Below are 26,404 nucleotides of genomic sequence, written 5' to 3' on the forward strand. Positions count from 1 at the left end.
GCATGCATTTGTCACAAGCACCAGGGCTGGCGCCAAACTCGTCCATTCAAAGGCACTTCTTTTTTTTCAGATTTTAACACCTTTGAAATCAGATATGCCTTCCATTCGGTAGTATGCCATATTGTCTAGTTGGCAGAGATTTTTCTTTCTAAGTACAGGAGTACATAAAGTGATCTTAAAATGGATGGCATCTTAAATTTGATGAACTATACTAAGGTGTTTTTTTTTTTCAGCCACACATTATTGAGGAAGAGAACACTGACTTGGAAAGTCTCCTTGCTGTGGACACTTTGAGGAAAGAGACGGTGGGGTTTGGTCCCTGCCCTCTCAGGGCCAACGCAGGGCAGGCAGGGCACAGAGTCGGAGCTCAGCAATGGTGAGTGGCTGAAGGGACGGAAGGCCACAGCGTCTGAGGAGGTGAAGAGGCAGCCTGAGCAGCGTGGTCCTCGCCAGGCTCACCTCCTATGTCTCTCCTCTCTGCTTTCCTGGGGTTCCCTCACGGCCTCAACCCCAAACCCTCCCCGTTCCTCACCTCTCACCAGTGCTCCGCTGCAAACTCCTACCTGTCCTCGAAGGACCAGTCCAAAGGCCGCCCCCTCTGTGAAGCCCTCCCTGACTCGGTACTCCCACCTCAGCTCCGCATTACTCTCATCACAGCTCCCCATGAGTCTCCACAGGCCTGTGACCCCACCGGACCATCAGGACAGGGGCATTTTTTTCCTCCTGTGCTCAGACTAGCTTAGTGCCTGGCACATAGGAAAATGCTTAGTCCTTATTTGTTGAAAGAATGAATGACCTTATCCTGCCACCATCTCTTCACTGCTGCACCACCCTTTCTTAATGCTGTGTGTGCTTTAATTAATCTAATTAATCTCTGTGCATTGCTTTGATCTTTTCAATGAATAATAACAACTACTGAGGGTTCCTACATGTCAGGCACTGTGCGTTTTACGTACCGCTTCTTATGTAATCGTTGCCAGAACCTGTGAGGTTGGCACTATTATCCCCATTTTACAGATTAGGAAACTAAGGTTGTAGCCAACGGGAGAGTGGCCAAGTCGTAACAGCCGTAAGTGGTTGAGCCAGGACTTGGACTCAGGCAGTGGAACTCAAGGCTGTCACTCCAGTGAGCCATATAATTCCAGCTGCCCCAGAGCACAAGCCCCGTGCCCCACTCCTCGGCACCGAATGGCGGAAGCTTAACAGGGACGCGTATTTATGTAACTGAGGGAACGAATGGTAAATACCGTTGGTGTCTGCAAATGCTGAGTCTGTGTCGGGGTCTTTCCTTTCCTCCTTCTCGTCTCCTGGAGCCAAAACTAGGGTGAGAAATACAGAAGTCTGTGTCCACTCACGAGCCACAGGTAACAAGAGAGGCGGGGTTCAAACCCTGGTTGCACCTTCATCTCTGTCAGCAGGGCTCTCCTTAAGGGCTTCCACCATCGCTGCATTGTAAATGTGCTCAGGATCCTGGAGACAAAATGAGACGCCGACTGACAGAACTTCTCCCAGGCCGGAAGTCGGGAGGGTGGGCCCCCCACTCTCCCACAGCCAGGTACACCCAGGTTCCAGCAGGTTACCTTGAATTGCAATCCTCGGAGGTTGTGAACCAGTTTTGCATAGCATCCCCTCTCCTCCATTAACTCTTTGTGGGTTCCCTTCTCACAAATCTCTCCATCTTCTAACAAGATGACTTCATCACAAGACTCCAAGAACTGCAGAGACAGTAACCCGATTACCGTCAACTCCTGCCTTGCTAAGACAGGAGAGCGCCTTGCCGGACTCCCATCGGCTGCGTTCCGGGGCGTGAAGGGGCCTCGGGCTGTCACTGTGAAGCACACTTTGTTGGCTGTTTGCTTCCTAAATGCACTGCTCTGCTAAGAAGTCTGATAGTGGACGTTTGGAATATGAAACTGATGAAGTCACTACAGCCGAGATGCGGCGGAGAGGGGAAACAGGGTCTCATCGATGGCCTTCCTCTGTTATGACGTCACAAGCCCACCCATCCTCGTCACCTAGCCAGTCCCCCTGCGCCAGGCCAGGCCGCACCCTTTGGCCTGGGGTGTTTACACCAGCTTTATCTGTATGATGAAAATATAGCTACATTTAATGATGGCGTCCCACATTTTTTGCCCAAAGCACTTCTGTTTTTCTAATTTAACTTTCTGTCATTTCCATATCACTCCTGAGATCAACGATCAATGAGTTCTGCCGAGAGGGGTTCCATCTTATTTTGGAATGAAACAGAGCTCTCTCTCTCTATGGGATCAACCCATCTAAGGTCAGGAAGCTTCCTCCCAGACAGCGGTTCTCAACCTGTGGGTCGCAACCCCTTTGGGGGGGCCGAGCGACCCTTTCACAGGGGTCATCTAAGACTATCAGAAAACAAAAAGATAGTTACATTACGATTCATAACAGTAGCAAAATTACAGTTATAGAGTAGCAACGAAAATAATTTTGTGGTTGGGGGTCACCACAACATGAGGAACTGTATTCAGGGGTCGCGGCATTAGGAAGGTTGAGAGCCGCTGTCCTAGAAGTAGGCGCGATGCTGGTGAGACTGAAGACAGCTCAGCCTGAAGACACCTTTGCAGCACAGGCCAGAGGTCTTGCCCTGTACTTCGGGGTCCACCCAAGGTCAAATCAACCCTGATGCTCTTGATTAGAAGCCAGAAAGAGGCGGCTATCTTTGGTCACTGTACACTTGGTGGGGTGTGGGGGGGACGGTGGTGCCCAAAGGCCGAGTGACAGCCATTCTGACAGGTCGGGCAGCTCCAGGCTTCCTGTCCCCCTCAGACTAACTGCCCAGCTCCTTGTCCACTTTCCTGGACAATCGAAGCGGGAACAGCGTGGCATTTAATGTCCAGCTGGGGCGCTTTCTGACAGAGCCCTTCTCCTGGAAACAGCCTCTCACCTTTGCCCAGCTGCTGCTGACTTTCCGATCTCTCAGTCGCCTACAACCCAGTAAACACAGCCAGCAGCTGTATTACCAGCCCATCTTCCAGATGGGGTGACTGAGGCACACGTGGACCTGTCACAGCCCCCCGGCCTTTCCTGCCCGTGTGGGGCACACATTGCAGCCCCAGAAGCTCCCAGAAGCCCCTCTGGCCAGTGAGCCCCAGTTCACTCCAGTGAGACTGGCTGTGATTTGAGCAGCTCTGTTCTGCAAACTCACAAAATCTGACTCGGTTGGACTTCAGTGGCGGGGCAGCGAGCGGCCTCATTTTGCTTGTTTCCTCAAGTGACAAAAGAGCTATCGTCCAGCCCACGCGCCCGGATGCGTCTGGAAGCATGCCTGTGGGGCCCAGAGTAGCGGCGGGGAGAAGTGTTCCGGAAAAGCCCAGAGGCTCCGCTTTGGGGCTCTGAGCCCCTTCCTCCCAGCAACGGACCGTCGGCCTGACATTCCAGTGCCATCTGGTGGATGCCTGCATTTTCACTACGCCAAAACTGAGATCAAATGACCTTGGGGGAAGGGGGACGCTGAGGAGACGGAGGCCTGGGGAGGAGATAGTTCTGCCTGAGGTCATACTGCTCGTTGGCGAGGTTCAAGGATTGGGCCAGGGCTGAGGTTACCGTGCCACACAATGAAGACTCCTGGAAGGACAGCTGCAACCCACAGTTGTCAGGTGCCAGGAATCCCGCTCCCGGTGGACAGGTGGTCTCCAGGGACTGGACCTCCCCGGGGCAGAGCTGTGGTCACCATGTTTACCATCCCGACTGGACGAGAGCCCATTACCAGGCACCTCATCAGGGCCAGAAGCAATGCAGTCTTCCCCTCCACCCTGACCCCAGGCCAGCACAGGAGCAGGTGGCGCTTGTGTCCTCCCCAGCCCAGCCTGATGCTTCGTGGAGGTGACCAAGCCCACTGAGAACACGCCGAGGCAGCCCCCACAGGCAAAATCCAAACGCTTGGAGCTTGTTCTGAGAGTCCTCAGCCAAGGGAGGCGCAGGCTGGGGGCAGAGCCACGGCGATGGGGAGGCCTGGTTTTCCGGGGTCTTTAAGAAACTGCCCCTCTTCAAGCTGGCTCTTCTGGCCACTGACGGGGGTCCTAAAAATGCTGACTAGAGCCTCCCCGTAGCCATGACAACCCCACCTCCCTCTCCCAGCTTGACTTACCCTTGTGAAAGCCATGAGACCTGCCTCTTACCCCCAGAGCAGGCTCAGGTGAAGACAGCCCAGGACAGGAGGGGCAGATTTAGGCAGAAGGGGAGACTAGCGTCAGGTGCCACACCCATCCCATGGCCTCGTGGGTCCCAGTCTCAGTCACCTGCAGCTGGTGGGTCACCAAGACGACGGTCTTCCCCCTGAGCGTCTTCTTAATGCACTCCTCGAAAATGTGCGTCCCCACGTGGGCGTCCACGGCCGACAGGGGGTCGTCCAGCAGGTAGACCTCACGGTCAGAGTAGACGGCGCGGGCCAGGCTGATCCTCTGCTTCTGCCCGCCCGAGAGGTTGAGGCCCCGCTCCCTGACCTGCGGGCAGGGCCAGGGCTGCTGCCCATCATCGAGTCCCACCTGCTCCTTGGGGGGGCGGAGCTTCCTGAAGCCTTCAGGACTCCTGCAGACTGAACATGACCGTGTCCCCGCTCCTCCACCCCTCAGGGACACCCTGACGGCACCAGGTACCCTGAGGATAGGAAGGCACATTGAGGGCATGAGCAGACAAAGGCGATGTGCTCTCAGCTCCCCTGTCCTCAGGACGCTTTAGTTCTCCGGTCTCCTGAGTTGGCAGGACCCAGCCACCTCTCCGGACAAGCATCCTGCAGACAGCTTGGAGATGACCCTTACACCCCTGGGCCCCACCACAGAGCCAGTCCTCAAGGTGACAAGCAGCTTTGGCCAGAAACGTTCCCTGAGATGACAGACAGCTTAGAAATGATCCCAGGAGTGACCATGCTGAACCCAGCACAAGTGGAATTGGTGCCAGACCCACTGTGGTGTCCCCCAAGAACAGACCCTGACAGAGAAATCAGGACAGGAGGACCCGACTTGCCCGCATTCCCTGGGACCTTTCGGGGCTTTGGATGCGGCTGGAGCTGGGCCTGCCGAGACTCCGCCCTGGGGCCCTGGCAGTCAGGCCGCCATGCTGCAGCCGTGGGGCCAAGCTCCCGGCTCTGCTCACCTCAGTCAGGTCTCCATAAGGGAGGCTGCTCAGGTCATCCTGGAGGGCACAGACACGAACCGTGTGCTGATACCTGTGGGAACAAAGGTCAGATGTCAGCATGGCGAGAAAGACTCCACAATCCACAGCTCGGGGTGGCTGCTAGAGGCGTTGTTGGTGTCACTGGGGCAAGGCACCACAGTAGCCCCCACAGCCGCCTCAGCAACTGGCTCCTGCTCCGAGGTCCCTGGTGCGCCCGGTGGCGGTTCAAGCTTGTGCCGCATCCAGGCGGCAGCCAGGCCCCACCACAGAGCCCTGGGTTCCTGTCCCACTCGACAGGCTGCCTGTGCCCTTGGAGACTGATCCATGGGCTCTCTGGCTGAGTGACTGACACCAGCGCTACCACCCACATCACGGGAACCGCTCTTCTCAGTGCGCGGCGATGGGCAGGCCTCCCCGCTCAGACTTGGCACGACATGCCTTCCCGAAACAGGGCGGCAGCAGGACAGTGAGCTGCACTGCAGGTGGCACGCCAGCCCTCCAGCGGCACCCGATGACCTGGGACTGACGCTGGGCACAGCCCTGAGCATCGCGCCCCCATGCCAGCTTCAGGCTCTGGGATCGAAACAGTCTGGGTTTGAATCCAGCTGCATAACCTTGGCCACGTGACTGTCCCTCCTTCATCCTCACACACCACTCTATAAAACTGGGCTAACAACCCTCACTGGATTATGAGCAGGAAGCAGAAACGTGCGCAAAGCCGTGCGCACGTCCGGCTCACTGCCAGCTCTCCATCGGGGTCGTTATTATTATTACGTTTGTCAGTTGCCGCTCCCTACCCCCCATCTTAAACTCCTTCCCTCCATCCTGCTTCCTGGGCCTGAGAGCCACAATGTCCACCCCAGGAGCAAAACCGCTGCTAGAATTGCCACACATGGAGGGTACCCCATCCATCCTTTGAGGCCCAGTGGAGGCGGCACCTTCTCTTCCCGCTCATGGCCTCTGCTGCCCCTGAACAGCCCAGCGCAGGCCCCTGCCACTTAGCGCGTCCTCCTTGGTGCACTGTTATTTCTGTGCGTCTTTTGGAGCCCCTTCCAGACTTGAGCATCTCAAGGGCAAAGAGACATCTGAGCCACCCCCGTGGGCCCCGTGGTCCTGCGTAGTGCCGGTTACTCGGTAAATATTTGCCCTCTGATGAACTAATTGATAGATTGTAGCCTACTTCCAAGGAAAGAGAAGCCGTTCCAGGCAGGGCTGGGAGGAGGGCAGGCTAAGGCAGGCCAGGAGTGCTGAGCAGAGCAGTCCAGCTGGTGCCAAGGATACCCACGCTGGTCAGACCCTCCTGCCACTCCTGAGCCTCCTGGCAGCAGGATGCCATGGCAGGGGAAGAGGAGAGGCACTAACAGACCTCTTGCTGGGAACCCACATGCTGGCTGATGCCAGCCAGCAAGGGCAGAGTTTATGGGTTCAGATAATAGGATGTGAAAGTCCAGGCAACCGTTGGAAAGCTGACGGCCTGATTCATAAAACCAATTCCATTTGTTTTTACTTCAGCAAGGTGGCGCTTGGCGGGGGGGCTTCAGGGTGACCCAGCTGCCAGGCAGCTCCAGCAGGAACAAATGATGCTGGCCTGGAGTGCAAGCCTCAACTCTGCCATTTAATAGCTTTGACCCTGGGAAGGTCAGCTCTCCTCTCTGGGCCTCAGCCTCTTCATCTATAAAATGGGGCCAGGATCTCCCTAAACGGGTGGTTATAGGACCCTAAGGAGAGACTGTACATGGCAGCACACCCAACCCAGCAGAGAACAGCAGGGAGCTGTTCCTTTCCAGAGCTCAGAGAAAACAGTCCAAAGTGACTGCAAAATTACAACTTGAACTTTTTATTTCATTAGCTCATTTTGGGGACATCAACAGCAATATATCCTGGTAGCTCTGATGTCACGTAGTCATTTCAGGGCTGATGAATTGCAAACTCGCTGCTCATGGTTTCAAGCAAAGTTTTGGTTATTTGGCCTAAAGGAAAACTGCCAGATTTGCCTTCCTCCACTCAGAGAATGCGCACTGTCACACGGACCCCCAAACATATGCTTCTCGGCACCAGGAGCCAAGCACCGATTCCATCTGTGCCGAGAGCATGGTCGCTGGTCAGCAGGAGGCAACTCTCCCCAACCCTCGGTCAGGAAGAGAAAAACCACACCCGTCTAGACCTGATCAGTGTGGAGCCAGGACTCGTTAAGAAAACCACTTAGCAGCCATTACCAGTGGCTTCACATATGTAGCAGAACATCCCGAGCACTGACGTGCCCCATCTTACCTGTGGTGATTGTAGTTTTCTCCAAATAATATGTTCTCTCTCACATTTCCATGGAAGATCCACGCTTGCTGGGAAACGCAGGCCAGAGTCCCGCTGACCGCCACGACCCCTTGTTGTAGCTGCATCTGGAACCACAGAGCCAGAGACCCTTAAGGAGCAGATCCACCGACCTCCCCGGGGGCCCACTGCACCCCTGCACCCCCTTGTCCTGAGCGTTCATTCTGAAGGTGCAGGAGGGTGACAGGATGTCTTGTCCACACACTGCAAAACCCAGCTGTGCAGATCGAGGGTCTCAAAGTCAAGCATCTGCAAAGGGCCAGGCAGGAAAGTTCTAGAAGAGTCAGTGGCAAGTCCTGTGTGCAGGGCTGCTGCTAGCACACACAGCGCCTTCATGCAACTCAAGCAAAATGCCCCCTGATTGGACGCATTGATTGGCCCCCTTCCTCAGCCAGGCCCTGGGATTGGGGGGGACACATTCTGCACTGCTGTGGGTGGTGGCCCATTCTCAGGGAGCAGAGCTGGTATTATGCAAGGATGCATGCCGTGTGCAGCCAGTTTCGTATTTTTCAACAGAGCAGAAAATCTAGTTTCATGTGGAAATTTTCGACTTTTAAAACATTGGGCAATCCAATTAAAAAACACGTCTGAGCTCTTGTCTGTGACCCTGAGGGCACAAGTTCATTTAAGATGGCCCCAGTAGACGCCAGAGGTGAGGCCATGTTCAAAGCTGTCATGAGAGGGGATGTGGAGGCTGGCCATGGTGCTCAGGGCTGACGCTCAGGCACAGGGACAGTGTGTCAGGGGCAGAGAAGGAGGATAGCCAGGGTGATCAAGAAAGGTGACACCACTTCACCTCAGGAATGGTCCAGGGGGCAGAGAGCATTAACCTTGCAGGAGAGAGAATGATGACAAGAATGGTAATAATAATAATAGCTACAACGAAGAGGGCATATGCCAGGCACTGTGTGACGTGACGGTCACCATGACTGCCACCGCGAGTTACTCTACCGCCCGCTGACTATCACATACAGTATGTCGTTTACGACCCTCCTTAGCACACTGTTTTACAGATGAGGAAACAGGCTCAGAGAGGTGAAGATACTTGTCCAAGGTGAAACACTGAACATAAGGCCAAGACAGGTGGGGAACCCAGGCAGCCCAGAGCCCACTCATTAAACCACCCCGCCACCCTGCCTCCCAGTGACCACAGTGAAGGGCCTGATCCCACCACTGTCACACGGCAGACAGTTTATTTTCTCTGGGACGGTCCCAAGGAGCAGACCCAAGGGTAGAAGTTAAAAGGAGGCAAATTTCCCTGCAATAGATACCAAAACTCTCCAAAGAGGGAACTGACTGCGATGCGTTCCCCATCACAGCTGGTGTCTAAGCAGAGGCTGGCTCATCTCCTACAGGACACTGTGGAGAAATTCGCAGCGTCCTGTAGGTGGAGAACTGGGCGGGGCCACCTGTAACTCACCTGCCTCTGAGGAATCCAGAGCAGGGCGACCTCAGGCGCTCACCTGATCCTGCCCCCACCTCCACCTTTGGGCAAGGAAGGGTTGTCACTCTTCCTAGACGTGAGTCCAAAAGGAGTCACCCTAGTCTGGGGATTGCTCGGAGCCTGGCATCCCCGTTTCTGCAGAGGTGTCTTGCCCTCTCCCTGCCGCAGGCGAGGGCAGCGTGAGGTTCCCAGACTTCTCTCCAGGAGCAGCGACATTGGGGGAAAGAGGACAGAATATTTTTTCCCTGGAGTTTCTCATTCATTTGAGATGAGAAACCCTGACAACGTGGGGGCCTGTGACTTGGCCATGTCTCTGGGGTCACACAGCTGAAGACAAGGGACAGGAGCCCCGGGTTCCTCCGTCTTCCTACCACAAGGTGTGTAGAGAAGCTGGTGTGCTGCTTTCCCTGGTGCGTGCACTCAGCCACCCACCCCTTCTTCAAGGAAGGCTTGATCAAGCAGCTGCTCTGGGCAGACACCGGGGGCATGGAGCCAGACGAGGGAAAAACAAATCCAAAGTCACTGCGAGGCGCAGGCTCACGGACCCTCCCGTGCCAAGCTGCCGTGCTAGGCTTTCTAATCAAGACAGCTCGAGTCGTGGGGAAAACCATGGGCTTAATGACCCGTCTCTTCCTTTGACCAAGATGGAGCTCTTGGCAAGGAAGAAGTCACCATTTAGCACACATCCTCAGAAGGCAGGCCTGAGTCTGTGAAAAGCGCAGCCCCTGTCTGGCCAAAGGGCCTGGAGCTGCCGAGTTCATTAACCTCCTGGAAATGATCCTCAGCTACCTATGTGCCCCGCGTCCAGTGCAGCCGAGTCCGGCCGCTGGGTCCGCTGTTCTCACAGGGCCCCAAACATGGCAGGCGGGGAACCACGTCACTGGACATTAGTGTTCCATCCCCACAGTGCAACCACACAGCTTACCTGTCCCAGGAGAGCTGCAATGAGGGAGCTTTTTCCACTGCCAACATTCCCGCATATCCCCAGGATCTTCCCCTGCCAGAGGGACAGGAACAGGATAGTCATTCTCCCTGTCCTTAGAGGGCCTTGGGCCAAGGCGCCTGCAAGCAGAGCGGGTGGGGACCAAGGGCTCCCTGCTGGCTCTGGGAGGAGGCAGTTGCAACCTCACCCCCCAGCCCAGATACACAGCCTGGGTGGGTGCAGGAGCCTAAGTCCTAGTTAAACGCTTCCCCTTGTGCAGCCTGCAGAGTGCGTGGAGGGCGTCTAGGAATCACGTGCAAGCGGTGATGTGCGACAGTCTGTGCTGGCCCAGCCACGAGGGCCGTCCTGTGTCCAGGCTCCAGGAAAGCACACCCAATAGAGGTTAAAATCCAGACGGGGGACGGATAGTAAGCTAGATAAGTAAGGGAAGTACCAAGTGTGTCAGACGCCTGCCATGGAAACAGACAAAACAGAGGAGGCAGTACCTGCGGGTGGGAGCCTTCCTGGAAAGGTAGATGGCTTAGCTCGAGTTCTCCCAGAAACAGGCCCTGAATCGAGGGTCTGAGTGAAAGTAGCTGGGTTTGGAGGTGCAGGAAACACCGGCTGGGGAGAGGGGAAGTGATACAGGAAAGGGAAGGGCCCCGTCGAGGGTGTACTGTTAGGTCAGCTCCCACAGGAGGCCCAGGGAACTCAGCGCTGCTGGGGAACTCGATGAAACTGGGGAACAGAGCACCGTGTTGGCTCCCCTGAGGGGAGGGGGCAGCCACAGACTCTGGCTGGCGTCCATTGCTGGGGTGCTTTCCCCAGGAGCAGAGCTGCGTGGTGGGGAAGAGCACAGAGCCTGGGTGTGAAGCCCTCTCCGACCACTTGCTAGCCATGTGACCTTGGGCGAGTTATTTAACGTCCTTGTGCCTCGGGCTCCTCAATCATGAAGTGGGGGGAGCTATAGAACCTGCCTTGTAGGGTTGGTTATTGGGGTGGTTAAATGAGTTAGTTATGTACCCGCTCGTAAAGGTCAGTTGTTTTTCTCTATCATGGCACTCCCATGTGAAATAACAAATCTGAAAAGATGTGTTTGAGCCTAGCCACCTGAATGGACTGTCCATTCAACACTGAAACAGGCCCCAGATGCCTTTAGGGTGTGAAGATCAGTACTAATATTGCAATCATCCTCTTGGCTTGAAGAGGATGGCTCCGCTGTTCAAGTCATAGCTTTAAAATCGGGGGAAGGGAACAGCCTGGTTATGACATCCCACCTGGCCTCCACACAAACTGAATTGGACTGGGCCTTGAGAAGGCCCGAGCTATGTGATGTGGGGAGGAGGCTGGAGGCCGTCCCCCTAGTCCCCATACCCACCTTTCTCACAGCAAAGCTGATATTGTGCAGGACTGGTTTGCAGCTACCACCGTGCTGCTCTGGGCCAGCGACGTCCTGGGCTGATGGACTCAGGCTGTATGTCTCCAGCCTCTGTTTCTTGAGAAAATGCCTTTTCTGGCTCTCCACTTTCTTTAGGTCGCTTTTCGTGTTGGCTTCTTGCTCCCATGTCAAGGTGGCATTTGCTAAAAGCAAGACAGTGTCTGGGTCTTCTGGTTGGGAGATGTAAGATGGGGGGCTTTTAGCTATGAGAATTTTCTAAGATTAAAGAAACAAAATTAACTGGGTAGACATCATCCATTGGCAAGAATCATCCCACTATATTTCCTCATGACCCCAAAATCACAGTCTTGGCGATTCTACCTAGGACATCCAGGAAAGGTGTTCTGAAGGTGTTCTCCCAGGAGAACCTGCAGCAGAAATCATCCACTAGCTCATGCTCTCTAGGACGGATGGCTCCTTAGCCTGTTGGGTCCCCCACCTGGAGAAGGTTCATCCCAGCTGCAGTCGGCCCTCATGCCCAAGATAGCCAACTTTTGCCTGTCTTTGGGTGGTGGGCTTCATTGTTTGGCCCTAATGCTTATGAAACCAAGCTCACATGCTCAGTCTCTGCTGTGTTCCCTCCCTAGGTCCCCTTTAAGCTCAGGTCAACAGAACATTTGCCAAGCACCTACTCTGCCCCAGATTGTGGAGTAAACAGCAGAAATGAGGAAAATTGGCTCCTGCCTTTGGAGAGATTATAGTCTTGGGGGGAGATGGGAACATGCACAGATCATTTCAATACAATGGGATCAGGACAAAGCGCCATACCAGCCAGAGACATTTCCCTTGGCTCCCCTTTGTGTCATGGACGCCTGAGCTGAGTCTGGATTGGTGACGTGCAGGCAAAGATGAGGCAGGGGAGAGGGGAGGAGAGCTCTCTACTACAGGGAACGGCACGCAACAGTGTGGTGTGTGGGGTGGGGGGCATGAAACAAGCAATTCAGGGTCACCGAGGCCCAGAGCTCAAGGTAGGAAGCGTGCAGGAAAGGGAGTGGAGACACAACTCAGGGCCCGCTGATCGGGGTCTCCACCGGGTCCCTGAGGAGTTCAAGGATTTCTAGCAGGTGAACATCACTGGTCAGACCAATGGTTTACCAGCTCTCTGGGCTGAGTACGGTATGAACTTGAGGAGGAGGGTGTTGAAGAAGGACGAGTGGCCCATAAGTGACTGTGAGAGTTCAGACGAGAGATGGTGAGGCCTTGAACGAAGGTGATGGCAACGGGGTCAGACTGGAGGTGGAGGGGCCAACACACAGCGCTGTTCCTCAGTCTAAGGTACCCGATGCCGTGATACATGCAGCTAACGTGATGGGGAGGCTGCTTGTTCAAAAAGTGGTGACTCAACAGTGTGTCTTCTAGTCAGCCTTACAAACAGCAGCTCTTAAAACTGAGGGGATGCAGCCATCAGATGAGTCTGCAGGGCTCTTGCCTGGTTGGATGTGAATGGTGAGGGAGAAGAGGGATTTGGACACTTAGGATGCTTAAGGTGACGTCCAGATTTCTGGCTGGAGTAAGACCTTTCAGTGAGTTCGCAGATGTGTGAACATGCTGTTCTCTGGACTGGGACACCCTCCTTTTTCTGTCCTTACCTCCGCTTCAGAACCACTTTATATGCCCTTCCTGCATGTCACTCACTTCCTTGCCAATGTATGGCAGTTCCTGGGGCACCTGGTCCGATCCTGGACTGGAGTAAAGGCCCCCTCTTCTTTGTACCTGCATGTCCCACAATGCTTTGGGTGTAGGAAGCACGCAGTAAGTTTTGATGAACAAATAAACGAATGAGTAAAGTGCCTAAATAGTGCACAAATGTGGTGCTCTCCACCCTCTTCATCGCTCCATCACCACAGCCATTATGGGACAAACGGTAGGCTCGCATCCCCTTCCCCCTGCCTCACCTTTGCTTGCACTAGGTAGTAATTTCCAGTAATGCCCACTCCTGGAACAACTTATGGCTTGGATGAAGAGTAGAGAGTCAGGAAGTCGTCTCTGTACGGTGACTCCATCTCATTTTTCCGTAAATGCACATACCCTCCTCCACACACATTTACTGATCCAAGTTTGAATGGAGGGCCTTCTCCCACTGTCCACCAAACCCATCCCTCCCGTGGGTCCACACAGCTTCCCCGTATCTGCAACTTCCCCACCCGAAAACGAGACCTGTCTTCCCTACTCACCCACTGTTAGTTATACCTTCATTCTCCTTAGAGAGACACTGGCTTCGGACATTGCTTTGACTGAGAAAGGCAAGATCGCGATGGAAAACTTCATTACATTAAACATAGCGATCACACTGAATGCCTGACGAACAAAAGAGGGACAAGGTTCAGGATGAGACGTGGCCTTGGCTCTGTACCGACACATCCACGGGGACGCGACTTCCGGAGAGGGGAGACAGTGGCGCAGTTGGGATTCTCAGAGGAACAATTTCTTTCATGTCATGGCTCAGAAATCATGGGTTGGCAAATCAGGGATAGCAGCATCTTAATACACTTTGCTTTGGGATCTTCACCCAAATGGTGGGAAATGTATCCCCTTGTCTCTGACAGCCCAGAGAGGAGAAGGTCCGGGGCAGAGCTCTAACGGGACGGGACGTATTTGGAACTCTCCATCCGTACCACACCCTAGACCATTCATTCACTCAACGCCCCACACGATTCCCCAAACCACCCCCTCCCCTCTGGCCCTTTGAGCTGGAGTACCCTTCTCCACACCACACACAGCCCCAGGGATGAAGGCGGAAGCTGCGAGGGAGTGGCTGACCCCTGGCTGCCCTGCCCCAGGCTCAGGCCTCCATGCCTCCCCACACACAAGGGGCAGCTTTGAGAGCCATTGTTCAGCTGCCATTCCCAAAAAACCCTTCCGCTTTTCACTGGGGCCTTCCGCACTGAGCCCTGCCCGGTGGGTGGTTAATATCCTGTGCACCCCAGGAAGGCCCGTTTCCGCTCTGTTGGTGCCCCAGGGCGCATGGCCTCATAGCTCAGATTTCATGTTCTCATCTGTCCAACTTGGAAATAGCGGCCTCTCCCTAACCACCCAATGTAAGAAATTAATAACACAACTTCCATTGACAAACCCTGTCTGCTGCAGGGGCCCCAGGCTTCGGCTGATCCTAGTTAGTTGTTAAGAGGATGATGAAGGATGCTCCCTTCATCGCATTTGGTCCTAAATCCCTCCCCAAGGAGAACTCAGCTCCCCCAGGTCCCGAAGCACTGTCTTCGCTTAGGAGACACAGGCCATGCTTGGCAGAGCAGCCGAGCAGCCTGACGTGACCAGGCGCCTGGCCTGGGGGCTGACCTCCTGATGCCCTGGCAGATGCGACTGCAAGGGATTCTGAAGCTAAAGAAATACAAGCCCTGCGTTCAGGGAATTTGTTCTTGGTCTAGCTTTCTTCTAAATCATCGTTTTAGAGAATATTAACTGTGTGCACTCAATTGGTTTCAAATTAATTTGCTCGCTGTGTTGCTGGGAAAAGAAAATCTCTTGTTGTTGTTTGGGATCATAGAAAGCAGTCACGCTAATTGGGTAGCAGTCTGTTCAGGACATTCGTTCTGGCTTGGGGTCCGTGGCTGGGTTCAGACCCCTAGAGTGTGCGAGAGTAAACCATAGGCGAAGAGCCTGAGAAAGCCAGTGCACCTCCCGGAGAAACACAGGACTGTCACGGGGCTGCCGGCCCCCAGGGGGTGCCGCTGCAAGACCACTGCCTTCTCAATCATCCCGCACCCTCCCCTCAGCACCCTGGATTTGAGTGCCGTTCTTCCCCTGTGAGCGTATATTCACTCTCTCTCTCTCTCCATCTATCTCTCTCTCTCTCTCTCTCTCTTTCTCTCTCCCTCCCTCACTCCCTCCCTCTCCCTCCCTCTCTATCCAGATTGAGAAATTCTTCCAACCACTTACCCTTCAGACACTGGGTTTACTATTTTAGTTGTTTGTTTCTTCTCTAGCTCAGAGTTTCTTTACCTTGAATGCACCCCCACCCACCCACCTTGTAAAAAAAAAACGAAAAAAACCCCTGAGCACCTCACTTCACCCCACCTCTCCTGAGGCTTTCAACCCGAATCTGCCTGGCCTGGGTGAGAGCAGGCTGACAAGGACTGAATAGCAAACACTATCCAGCATTTTCCACCCACAGAAAAGAGCTCCTCAGTCCTGTCAGCCATGGGGGCTATCATCATCCTGTTTACAGGTAACAGAACCAGAGCAAGAGAGGTTCGATGATTTGCCACAGTTATAGTGAGTGAACAGCAGAGGGGGATGTAAACAAGGGGACCCTGACCCTACTCCCACAGCGCCTCCCACCCAGGCGACGCCCACAGACTCTCCTTCACGTAGTGTCTGTGACTCAACATGAAGAAGGCACCCAAGTGCTTGTTTGGCTTCAGCTTTGTTTCCCAAATGGAGGACTGTGTTCCAGCGTTAACTACGCCCCCTGCCCTGCCATGGACCAGACAAGAGTCGCTGTGAGGCTCCCCTGGTCAGGAACGGAATTCTGGCAGCCTGGCCCACGAGAGCAGGTGGTCTGGTGCCAGTGCCGGGCAGAGGCGGGAGGAGCTTCCCACCTGGCACTCGCCAGAGTCGGGGTGCGAAAGAGGCCAGCTGTCCAGATGCTCTTACCACCGAGGCGGTGAGCTTGCGTCTCAGGAGGATGTGACAGGTGAATGTCAGTACGATGGCTATGGTGGATGCAATGGGGGCCAGGGCTGAGTTTCCACTTTGGACAAATCCCGCTTTTTCCAGGAGTTTCCTTTCCCTCTTCCTTATATCTGCAAAACATATAACAGTCCACACTGGTCTTATTTTGCATGTCAAGCACCAGCATTAAGAAGCGTATTGTCCCTGCCTGAACCTCCTTCAAAGGCGAGTTAAGGATTCCTGTTGTGAAGTTGAAATTAGAGGAAGCACAGAACACCCCGGGCACGAACCCAGCCCGTACTGGGAGCTCAGTGCCCGTCAGCTGTCATTACTGGAGGGCTTCCAGTCCTGATTCTCCTGCATCAGGCTCAGATGCCCACGGGGGCCAGGCAAATACTGTAAATGAAGGGAGTGGGCAGAGAGAAAAACCAAACGGAGGGTGTGGAGGGCAGCAAAAATGGGGACCACCTGCTTCAGTGAAAGGGGCAGCCACCTCTCAGTGCTGGCAGCTTGGGGTCACCAGACCTTCAACTCTTCCCAAGTCTGAGATCTGGACTTTGGGGAAACAACTCCCTACTTTTAAAAGTCGGCACCTAATTGAAAAGCGTTTTTAAATACCGTACGGCCAAACAAGACACATGTGCTGACCTGAAGACTGCTGGCTTGGGCCACCTGCCCCGGGTCCCAGGAACAGCTACCAAACCCAAGAGCATTTCATCCTAAGGCCCGTGACGCTGTACCGCTCACAGGTTAAATTCAAGCCTCCTCCCCCTGGAGTTAAAAGTCCTCAACTCCAATTCCACGACCCCTGCAAAAGCCGTTTCACATTGGCAGCATGCTCCCATGGCCATTCGTACTGGGTGCCCACTACATGCCAGGAGCTCTGCCAAACGCTGAGTGGACACTCATTAGATTGCTCTCACCATGTGGTACAGGGCAGAGGCTATTTTTATGCTCTTTTGACAGGAGAGGAAAGTCTTAGCGGGTTAAGGAATTTGCCTTTTAAGTGGTCGAGACAGATCAGAGCCCAGTTCTGTCCGGGTCTGATGCTCTGCTGCCCACATGCCCTTCGCCTGGAAAACACCGGCCACCTCCTTACCCAAGCTCGCCCTTACATCTCCACTTCCGGCCTTTGCTCCTCCCTGGGGGCTCCCCCAGCTCTGTCAGTGTCCACATTCTTGCTACCCTTCAAGGCCTATCAGAAATGCCACCTCTGCCAAGAGGCTTCCCCTGATCGCTCCCACCCAGCGTACTCACCCCCGTGGAACTGCTCTCAGTTTCTCTTGTGGCATTTTACCCATTTTATCCCATCATTAAGTCACGCATTCCCTCATTTAACAAATGTTAATCAGATGTCGACTATATGCCAGGTGCTGGGGAAGATTGGAGTAAAAGGGCCTCAGCTCTCTTCCAGTAGGGACGACAGACAACAAAATAAATAAGATCATTACAGGTTGTGTTGGGTGATATGAACAAACTGAGCAGGGTGAAGTGATTTAGGGGAGTGTTGGGGCGTGGACCTGCCTAGGACTGTGGTAAGAGGGCCTCTTTGAATCCGTAACACTGAGAGGAGACCTAAAGTCAAGACAAAGTCACCATGAACAGGTAGCAGAAGACATTCCAGACAAGAGGGAACAGCAGGACTTATCCAGGGTTAGGGTCAGATGTGGTGAAGTGTGAGAGGTCAGCAGGGAAGACCGTGCTGGACATAATGGGCCAGAGGAAGGAGCCTGGATTTCATTCAAAACCCTAAGTTTGAATAATCTAAGTGTGATAAGAAGCCACTAAAGATTTGCCAGCAGGGGCGGGACAGGATCTGACTGACATTTCTAAAAGGTCATATGGGCCACTGAGTGCATAATTTTAGGGGGAAGGAGGAAAACAGGGGCTGCTATTGTCCAGGAGGCAGAGGACACTGGCTTGGAGGGGAGCAGACGGATTCCAGGCATACTCTGGAGGTACAGCCAACAAACACAGCCACGTTTGAGCTTAGTTAGCGCATCCTCCCTTACTCGTAAAGCAGGGGCCCTATTCCTGATCATTTGTGTAGCCCCCATGGCCTGACACAGGAGGAACTTGGTATATCTATTGACTTAATCTGGCTCGTGTTAAATTGAATTAAGTAGAATGGAACCGAATTTATTTGAATCAAATCAATTGTATTGAGGTGAGTTCAATGTGTGAGGAAGTATTTCTGAGTCTTCAAAGGGTGTCCCCTCGGGCGGCCAGGGTCCCAACCTGGGGCGCTTTGTTTGGCAAGCTCAGAAGTCAGTTTCCTAAAGCCACTTCCGAAATCGCGGATACACAGCTTCCGGCCCAATTACATGCTGGTCTAAAGGTGTAATTGCAGATCTGAAGAGTCAATCGTAACAGTGGTTCAGATCATTAACTGGTCAACCACCTGAGTCTATGCCAGCAATTATGGAAATGTTCCTGCAATTAGATTTGCATTTATATTTGACTGAAGTGGTTTTCATATCATGTTTAAAAGAAAAGCTATATATGCATCCTCTTATCTGCACAAGCAATGTCAAGTCACCGGGTCACCCAGTGATGATGAGGCAGCTGTGGCATGGAGGGCGTTTCTGTGGAAGTGGGCGTGTGCGTGCGTGTGCGTGTGCGCATGTGTACATGTATGCGTGCAGGCATCTCCTAAGTTAAGGAAATAACCTGAGACAGCTCTTCTTCTGCTCACAATGTTTTAGTGGATTATTTTTATAAAAGGTGACTAACCGGTCAGTCAGCGTCCATATGTCCCAGTAAAAGCCAAACCATATGGCGCTTACCTGCCGAGCCCTTGGGCTCACCAGAACAGATGCCCGCTTCTATTATAAAATCTCCATAATCCTTTGAAAAGCCTGCAGAGCAGCTCAGGGGGCCCCCTCAGCCCCCTTCTAGAATGCCTGACCCCAGGAACCTTAAGAACCCCTTAGAAGGTCACGTTCTACTGGGTAAGTGGTTCTTTCAGCAGCTGCTCACCCTACCTCGAATGGTCTTGGTAAAAGATTTCTCCCAGGCGTACATTTTAATCAGCTTGATGCAGGTCACAAACTCATTCATTGTCTGAACACGCTTGTCTGTCACTGAAATTGCTGACCTTCGGAAAGCCGAACTTAGCTTAGCCATAAACATCTGAAATCAAGGTACAAACACTGTTCAGGGAGAACTGCTGAGTTGCAGTTGGCCTGAAAACCCAAGGATTGGAGTATAAGTGCCAGGAAAAGTTCTAAGAGAGGCTGGCCTGAGATTCTCGTCTGAGTCCTTCCCTTGAGCAGTGACAGCTGACGTGGCCTGGGCGACACCCCGGTGATCAGGCAGGTGATGTAAATACATGAATCACCAGGATGCAAAGAGAGTGTCAGGGACGTTGACAAACTGGAGAAGTATGTGCCCCCACCCCCCCAGGGCATTCGAGGTCAAGTTTTTAAAAAAACTGTATTGTGCCAAGAAAAGAAAGCACATCTGTGAGCGCAAAGTGGGAGCAGGCTTCAGGTCCACACCCTGGAAATGAAGCCTCTGTCCAATGAGTGAGGGTGTGTGTTTGAAGTGCAAGCGTGACGCAACAAGTAACAAGTGCAAAGACCCACCGTTACCTGGATGGGGATGAATATGGCATACACAGATATGCCGACGAGAGCTGTGGGCCCCAGAATGCAAAAGGCGTACACCGCACAGACAGCCATTAGGATGGGGATGGTGGCTGGCAAGGGACAAAACAAGGCAGCTTCAAACAAGGAATAGCTATCACTTGATAGTATATTGAGCACCTGGAAAGAAAGCACATGGGTTCAGGCTTTGGAAGGGCCACCCAAACATTTTCTCAACTGAAGGCTTTCACCATGGCTGAGGGATCTGAGGAGAGAAGAGAAAAACTGCCTTAAAGGGAAGAGGGGCTATCAGGGGACCAATATGAGTTTTGTGGGTCTCATCCTGGTCTGACTTTGAAGAGGTCAATCTCTTAGGACTGAGAATCCGAGTGAAGAAGGACATAAAGAGTAGCATTTCCATGTAGGAGCATGCTGGAGAGACCGCTAGCTGCATACACGGTATCTATCTCTCCTTCCTCATTAGCACAACTCTGCTGAAGGGGTGTGGCCCCGTGACCATGTTCAGGGCAAAGAGATATAAGCAAAGTGTCAAATGGGACTTTAGGGATGGAATCCGAAAGGGAGCCAGCTCAAGTCAGAGGACACACCCCTCCGGTCCTTCTCTCCTTCTGCCTACCAGCCATCTGAAATGTGGTTGGGAGGCTGGATCTCCAGCACCTGTCTTGAACTATTATGGGAGCCATGTGCTAGGATAGTGATGAAAAAAAAAAAGATGGAAAGGTCCGGAAGTCACCATAGCAGCCCTGGATTGACCTCTGCCAGACCCCATCCCGCACAGAGTGAAGGGAATTCAGTTTGCTTAAGCCATTGTTCTGTGGGGTTTTCTGTTATGTGCAGCTGACTCTAACCATAATTGATACAGGAGGCTCTGAACATACTGACAGAGAAGCTAGGAAATAAGCCAGTTTTTTCCATTACCTCACGCCACTTGGGGTTCCCGTGACTAGGGAAATTTTCTTATGCACAAGATGAGGATTTCACTACTAAGGATTAAGGACTTTAGGAAAAGTCAATTCTGAAGCCCAACAGGCATGGGCTTTATTACGGCTTCGGCACCCCGATTACTGCACAGTTGGAATTGCCAGATGTATTTATTGGTCAATCAGTTTTATTAAATGCCTATAGTGTGCTCCGTATTGCCTCCGTGTCCTCACTGACAATCGGCGAACAGCGAAGACTTTCCAAGTTCTCCAGCTTTGATGGACCCTCCTTTCCCTGAATTCCCTCTGAAATGCTCCAGTGTTCTGAGTCTCCACCACCTCACTTAGCAGGGAGATGGGACATCACGGGCAGGACATGGACAAACAAAGGGAGGCAGAGGCCCCATCCAGGAAGCACATCTCACACCCACTAGGAAACTCAGGGGTTCGTGTTCTAACTTGGACTCCTTCTGGACCAGCTTACCTCCCCTACTGAGATGTGTGCCAGCGTCTTGAAGGACACCAGGTTTGCGAAAACCAGAGTGGAGACGGCCACCTTTAACCGGATCGCTGTGCGGTAATTTACGGCCCAGGCGAGGGACCAAAAGAGGACTTTGGTAAACTTGGTGGCAAAAAGGGTGATGCACAGGCCAATGCCAATCCAGACATTCCTGGAGGTGCTCTCGGTGTGCTGGAGGATTTGGTGAATGAGAACCGTCTGTAAAACAGCACAGTGGAGAGAGGAGAGGGCTGCTGGGGCTGGAGGCTGGATGGGAGACCTCAGATAATGTCAGCAATCTGACTTTATGAGGCAAACCTTTTAATTAATTTCAGTGGCTGCCGCTGTGCTTGGCAAGGATTAGCTTTATGAAAATTCACCCCCCAAGGAGCTCAAAGATAATGACAATGTACTAAACCCACCAGCTCGTAGAGAAAGTAACTAATGACATTCTTTGTCAGTCTGGGGACCTGGGAGACAAAGCAGAAGACGGGCCAGCCCCGCTTACCGGTCCTATGGCCGCCATGACAATGCACAGGATGTTGGCCACAATATCCATCAAAACACGGGTCCTCTGGAATTTCCAGACCACTCGGCCCAGAGAGGCTTTCTCAGGACCCACCCTTTCTACCTCCTCGTCCCAAAGGATTCGGAATCTGTGAGGAAAGCAGAGGAAAAAGGAAAGGGACTTACATTTCCACTGGCTGTTTGAAGCCACTTCAATGGACACACTTTGCAAGGGTGCTTCCCACCACCCTCCCCCTGGCAGTGGTGGCTTCAGACGAGCAGCAGTAATTCTCCAGCATTCTTTTCCGTGTGGACGGGACACAGGAGGGGCAGGGAGCAAAGCCCTGACACAAGCACAGGCTGGTATCTGGCGTGTGGGCACTGCCCAGGCTTGCATTTCCTGCTCCTGCTGCCCATCTCGGGCACAATACCAGTTATGATAAAAGACAGAGGCAACGGGGAAATCAAAAGGGACGTCTTCTCAGGGCAGATTTGAAAGAAGGCCAGTGTGACAGGAGGGTGTGGTGAGCGAAGAAGGGCTGACAGGACCCTGAGAGGCAGGGCAGGGCCAGAGCTCGTGGGGAGGAGTTTCTATCTCATTCTCAGTGCAAAGGGAAGCCATTGAAGATTTTGAAGCCCAAGTGACAAGATCATGCTACATACCGAAAAGAACCCTCTGGCTGCTGTGAGAGCAATGCATTATGGGGGAAAGCAAAGGCAAAAGCAGGCAGACCCCAGTAGGAGACTCGGCACCCAGGTGAGAAGTGGCAGTGGCTTGACATGGGCTTGAAAGAAAACAGATTTAAGGAAAGAGACTGAGAGAGATGAAAGTACCTACTGATGAATTAGATGTGCGTGAACAGGGAAGGGAGGGGGATCAAGGGTCCCAGTTTTCTGGCTTGACCAACTGTGTGAATGGAGTTTACAGAGATGGGAAAAAAGGAAGAAAGGGAGAATAGCATCTGGTAGGGGTCAAGGATCAAGAATGCAGCTTTAGATGTAAGGTGCTTATGAGTCATCCGTGTGCAGCTGTCCAGTCAGATGGTGGATGTAAGAATGCAGAGTCTGGAAGAGAGCCATGGACTGAAGATGGGGTGTTATTAAGGCTGTCCACCTGTGTTTGGTGTTTAAGCGTCTGGAGTGGATAAGATCACCTGGGAACAGAGCATAACCTGGAAGAGAAGAGAGTCTCAGCTGATGTTGGGTAGATAGATGGAAGGAGACATTAGAGGCAGACAGGGCAGTATTGGCCAAAGAGGCCAGAGGAAAATCCAGTACAGATCCTGGCCCGGCCCCTTTCTCTCCGCGCTCACAGGGACCTTTCTCCAGATTGTAGGCTTTGGGAACTACCACTGAGATTTCTGCAGGGCACAGGTGACAGAAGCCCAACTGTAGAAGCAATTGCAAGACCTTGATTAAAGCCACTCCCCACCCTTGAAGCACATGCCCCAGGCTGTGCTGTGCGCTTTACCCCACGTGGCCAAAGGTACGGAGACTTCCAGAAGAAGTAGATGCAGAGAGGGGGCTTCAAGTAGTTTCCCGCTGTTTCAGACATTGGACTCCATCAGAACCACAAGTTCAGTGCACGGGTGTGGATTTCCACACCCAGGAAATGGCAGTGCACAAAAGGGCCCTTCCCGGGGCGCCCCTGTCCCCAGGTGACCCAGGCGAATCCTGATACCGTTTGGCATTGGTGTTGGATGAGTCATAAGGCGACAATGGGGGCAGGGTGTCCACAGTCAGTGTGTGCCTGTAGCTTTGAACCATCACGGGCGTGAGCCAGGAAAATGTGGCGAAGGAGAGCAGCCCCGCGTCGTCCATGGGGTTGGGTGCCAACCTAAGACAAACAAAACGCTCAGTGTTCCAGGACATTGGGGTCATTTGCGCCCAGTCCCCAGCTTGAGTCCTTAACAACAGTAATAGCCACAGTCACGCTCAGAACCTGTGACTCGCACCCATCAGCCCTTTGAGCAATGGTGTGCTGGGACAAGCTCATACAGCTTGTGAGAGCTGACTTAAATGTTCAGGAGTTTTGCGAGTCAGTTGTTAAACATAGACAATAGTAAAAATTAAGTTACGTAAATTAAAATAAATTATCTTAAAGACAAAGGCAATAAGTGCTTGAAACTCATCGCTTCCTAATTATTTTACTAGAGTTACTAGTACCTATGCTCTTTAGATTACGTAGGTCTATTGTGTCTGTGTGGTGCCAACACCGCATATAATAGGGTGCTGCTGTGCATCTCCTTAGACATAAGCTATTGTCTGCCTCTCACCAAAGAACAGGAGGGGTCAAGGAATGAGTGGTTGAAAAAGGGATGGATGATGGATAGATGAATGAATGGATGGAGGGATGGAGGGATGGAGGGATGGAGGGATGGATGGATGGATGGATAGATGGAAGGAGGGATGGAAGGAAGGAGGGATGGATGGATGGATGGATGGATGGATGGATGGATGGATGGATGGATGAATGAATAGATGGATAGACAAAGGACAAAAAGCATGTAGAACAGCAGCACGGGGCAGGGAGCAGGGGCAGTGCCCACTCTCTTGATAAGCTGGAGACTGTTCTTGGAGGTTCTGACCTGGCCTTCCCTGCAATCCTCCTCCTGGCTTACCTTGCATAGGGCCTCACAGGGATCATGGTTTTCAGGCTGGGGTCATATCTCTCTACAAAGGATCTCCGCCGGCCTCGCCGGTCCAGATCTGAGATAAGGTAGGGGCCTTCACCCACCATTCTGATGGCAGCCTGGAGCCCTGGGCTGTTGGCCTAGGAACGCTTTCACTCTGCAGCACAGGGAGAGAGGAAGGCTCACTGAGCAATAAGGACACTCTGGAATGGGACCAGGCAGCCTCTATTCCACCCCGACCAGCTCCCTTGCTCTGACCCCTTAGACCTAGTCTCACCAATTAGCCTTCCACATTTATGGGGAGTGTGGCCAGAAGCCCCTTCAGATCCCTCCTTATTAGCAAGGACATTCCATTCCCCTTCTTTCCCATTTCGGGTTGACCAGGAACAGAAAAGTCTATTGTGGGTTTTCTGTTGGGAGCCAGTCCAGGCATGTCCAACTTGAGTCCATGTCCAAAGAGCCCCCAAGAAGGTAGGTTTGCTGTTTTAGTGTGACCCAGAGAGAAGTTTGTCACACACAACCCCCTTTTTCTTCCCAGTTCTCTCAGATACCTAGGAGCTTATGTACACACTTTCCCCTGTCCCCACATTCACAGGTCAGAGATCTTCAACACGGCCACCCCTGAGGACCAGGCACATCTGAACAGCTCACATCCCCCCACTGCTGGGACCACTGCCCCTGAGGAAAACCCACAATCCAGGTGGAAAGGACACTTTCTGAAGTGCCCGTCCAGTCCACAGTCCAACCACCCATTTACTAACCACCCGTTTACCAACATCTTCACTTCAAAAAAGCAAACCTCAGGGCCGGCCGAGTGGTCAGTTGGTTAAGAGCTCGTTCAAGAGTGCAAGCTCTGAGCACCTAGTGGCTCGATTCCCAGCCAGAGCTGAGCTGCCAACAGGTGGCAGGATGGCTCAGCTAAAAAAAAAAAACCAAAAAAAAAAAAAAACAAAATCAAACCTCCCAAAGTAGAAACCAAGGCATTATGGACAGCTGGAGGTGGCACGTGTTTTATAGGCTATACTCCTGTTCAAAATATCTTCACGCATTAAATTAATGAATATAAGTGATACGAATACCTTGGACCCAGCTCTGGGTTCTTAATTCAATGACCAGAAGAGAAGTTACCAAGCAGGAGCTCCATAAATGTCCTGCCCGCCTGTGCTGCGCGCCACTCTCCACCCTCCATTCGTGCCACCTAACACTGCACTCCCACCATGGCAAGTGCCTCATGGCTCCCTGAACAAACTGCCAGTGACCCCTGCCTCTGGGTCTTGGCGCTCATCACGGCCACAGCCTGGGACAAACCAGCATCTCCCCCTTCACTTGACTGACCCCTGCTCAACACTCTTAAGGCTCTATTTAGACATTTCTTCTTCTGGGGAAACTTTCCTACTCACTCAGCTGTTTCCCGAAAGGACTGTGAGCTTCATGACTCTCTTGTTCACAGCTGTATTTCCAGTACCTAGACAGTCCCTTGTTCATAAATGTTTAGTACTAACTTGTTGAATGAATGAATAAATGAATGAATGACACGACCTGACATGAATGAATAATGAAGGGTATGAGAGGAGTCTGAGGCACAACTCCTTTCCCCAGAAAGGGAAAAATAAGCACAGGATAACACTCATGAATGTAAACTATAGCATAGTGTTAGCCCTAGGAGAAAAACATTAAAAAAGTAATAAAAAGACTTAAGGCTAAGAAGTCAATCAAGGAAATAAAACAGAGCACTAAGCAGTAGATTAACTTTAAAAAGGCAGGCAAGAAATAACAGAGGAAGAGAAAACAGAAAGGGTAAATAGAAGACAAATAGCGAGATGACAGACTTAAACACAACTATATCAATAATTACATTAAATATAAATGGAGTAAATACTTCAACTAAAAACCAGAGATTGTCAGATGGAATGTAAAAGGAAGCCCCAGTGATATGCTGCCTCCGGGAGACACACTTTAAATGCAAAGGCAAAAACAGGTTGGAAGTAACAGGATGAAAAAGGAAATAAGAAGAAATATCATACGAACAATATCAGAATTCTGCCCCCCGCCTCAGCCTTCCTACAAGACTCCCTTTTGTTAGTTTACTTGAAAGCCCTTCACAGCCTTCTCTACCCAAAGGACTGTAACCCACCGCCCACCCCCAGCCCGGCTTTTCTAGGTTTTCTGCAGGAAGATGGTGGAGGACGGTTAGCTGCTACAGTGGTGCTCAGAGAAAAGTAAAGAAAGCGGCCCGTCATTTCTGGGTCCCTGAGGAAAAGCAGTCCAGCCCTGGACGGGGAGAGGCAGGAGGAGGGAAATCGGGACACGCGCACGGCCTGGCACACAGTCTTC

At 52.5% G+C, this 26,404-nt stretch overlaps 1 protein-coding gene across 1 annotated transcript in view; it reads right to left on the reverse strand.

Moving 5' to 3' along the window:
* LOC109383631 (multidrug resistance-associated protein 9-like) overlaps nt 1-24,227 on the reverse strand; it is a 57,436-nt gene extending 33,209 nt beyond the window's left edge. The window contains 17 exon segments of the mRNA XM_019644236.1: nt 564-679; nt 1,248-1,341; nt 1,390-1,470; nt 1,581-1,715; nt 4,269-4,472; nt 5,122-5,194; nt 7,414-7,538; nt 9,840-9,911; nt 11,215-11,490; nt 13,465-13,572; nt 15,886-16,034; nt 18,888-19,035; nt 19,497-19,670; nt 20,916-21,149; nt 21,439-21,586; nt 23,119-23,274; nt 24,059-24,227. Coding sequence (XP_019499781.1) covers nt 564-679; nt 1,248-1,341; nt 1,390-1,470; nt 1,581-1,715; nt 4,269-4,472; nt 5,122-5,194; nt 7,414-7,538; nt 9,840-9,911; nt 11,215-11,490; nt 13,465-13,572; nt 15,886-16,034; nt 18,888-19,035; nt 19,497-19,670; nt 20,916-21,149; nt 21,439-21,586; nt 23,119-23,274; nt 24,059-24,177 — 2,412 coding nt within the window. The 5' untranslated portion in view covers nt 24,178-24,227.
* Between the last annotated feature and the right edge of the window lie 2,177 nt (nt 24,228-26,404).

This window comes from Hipposideros armiger, unplaced genomic scaffold (assembly GCF_001890085.2).
Source record: "Hipposideros armiger isolate ML-2016 unplaced genomic scaffold, ASM189008v1 scaffold_4, whole genome shotgun sequence".
Classification (NCBI taxonomy): Eukaryota; Metazoa; Chordata; class Mammalia; order Chiroptera; family Hipposideridae; genus Hipposideros; species Hipposideros armiger.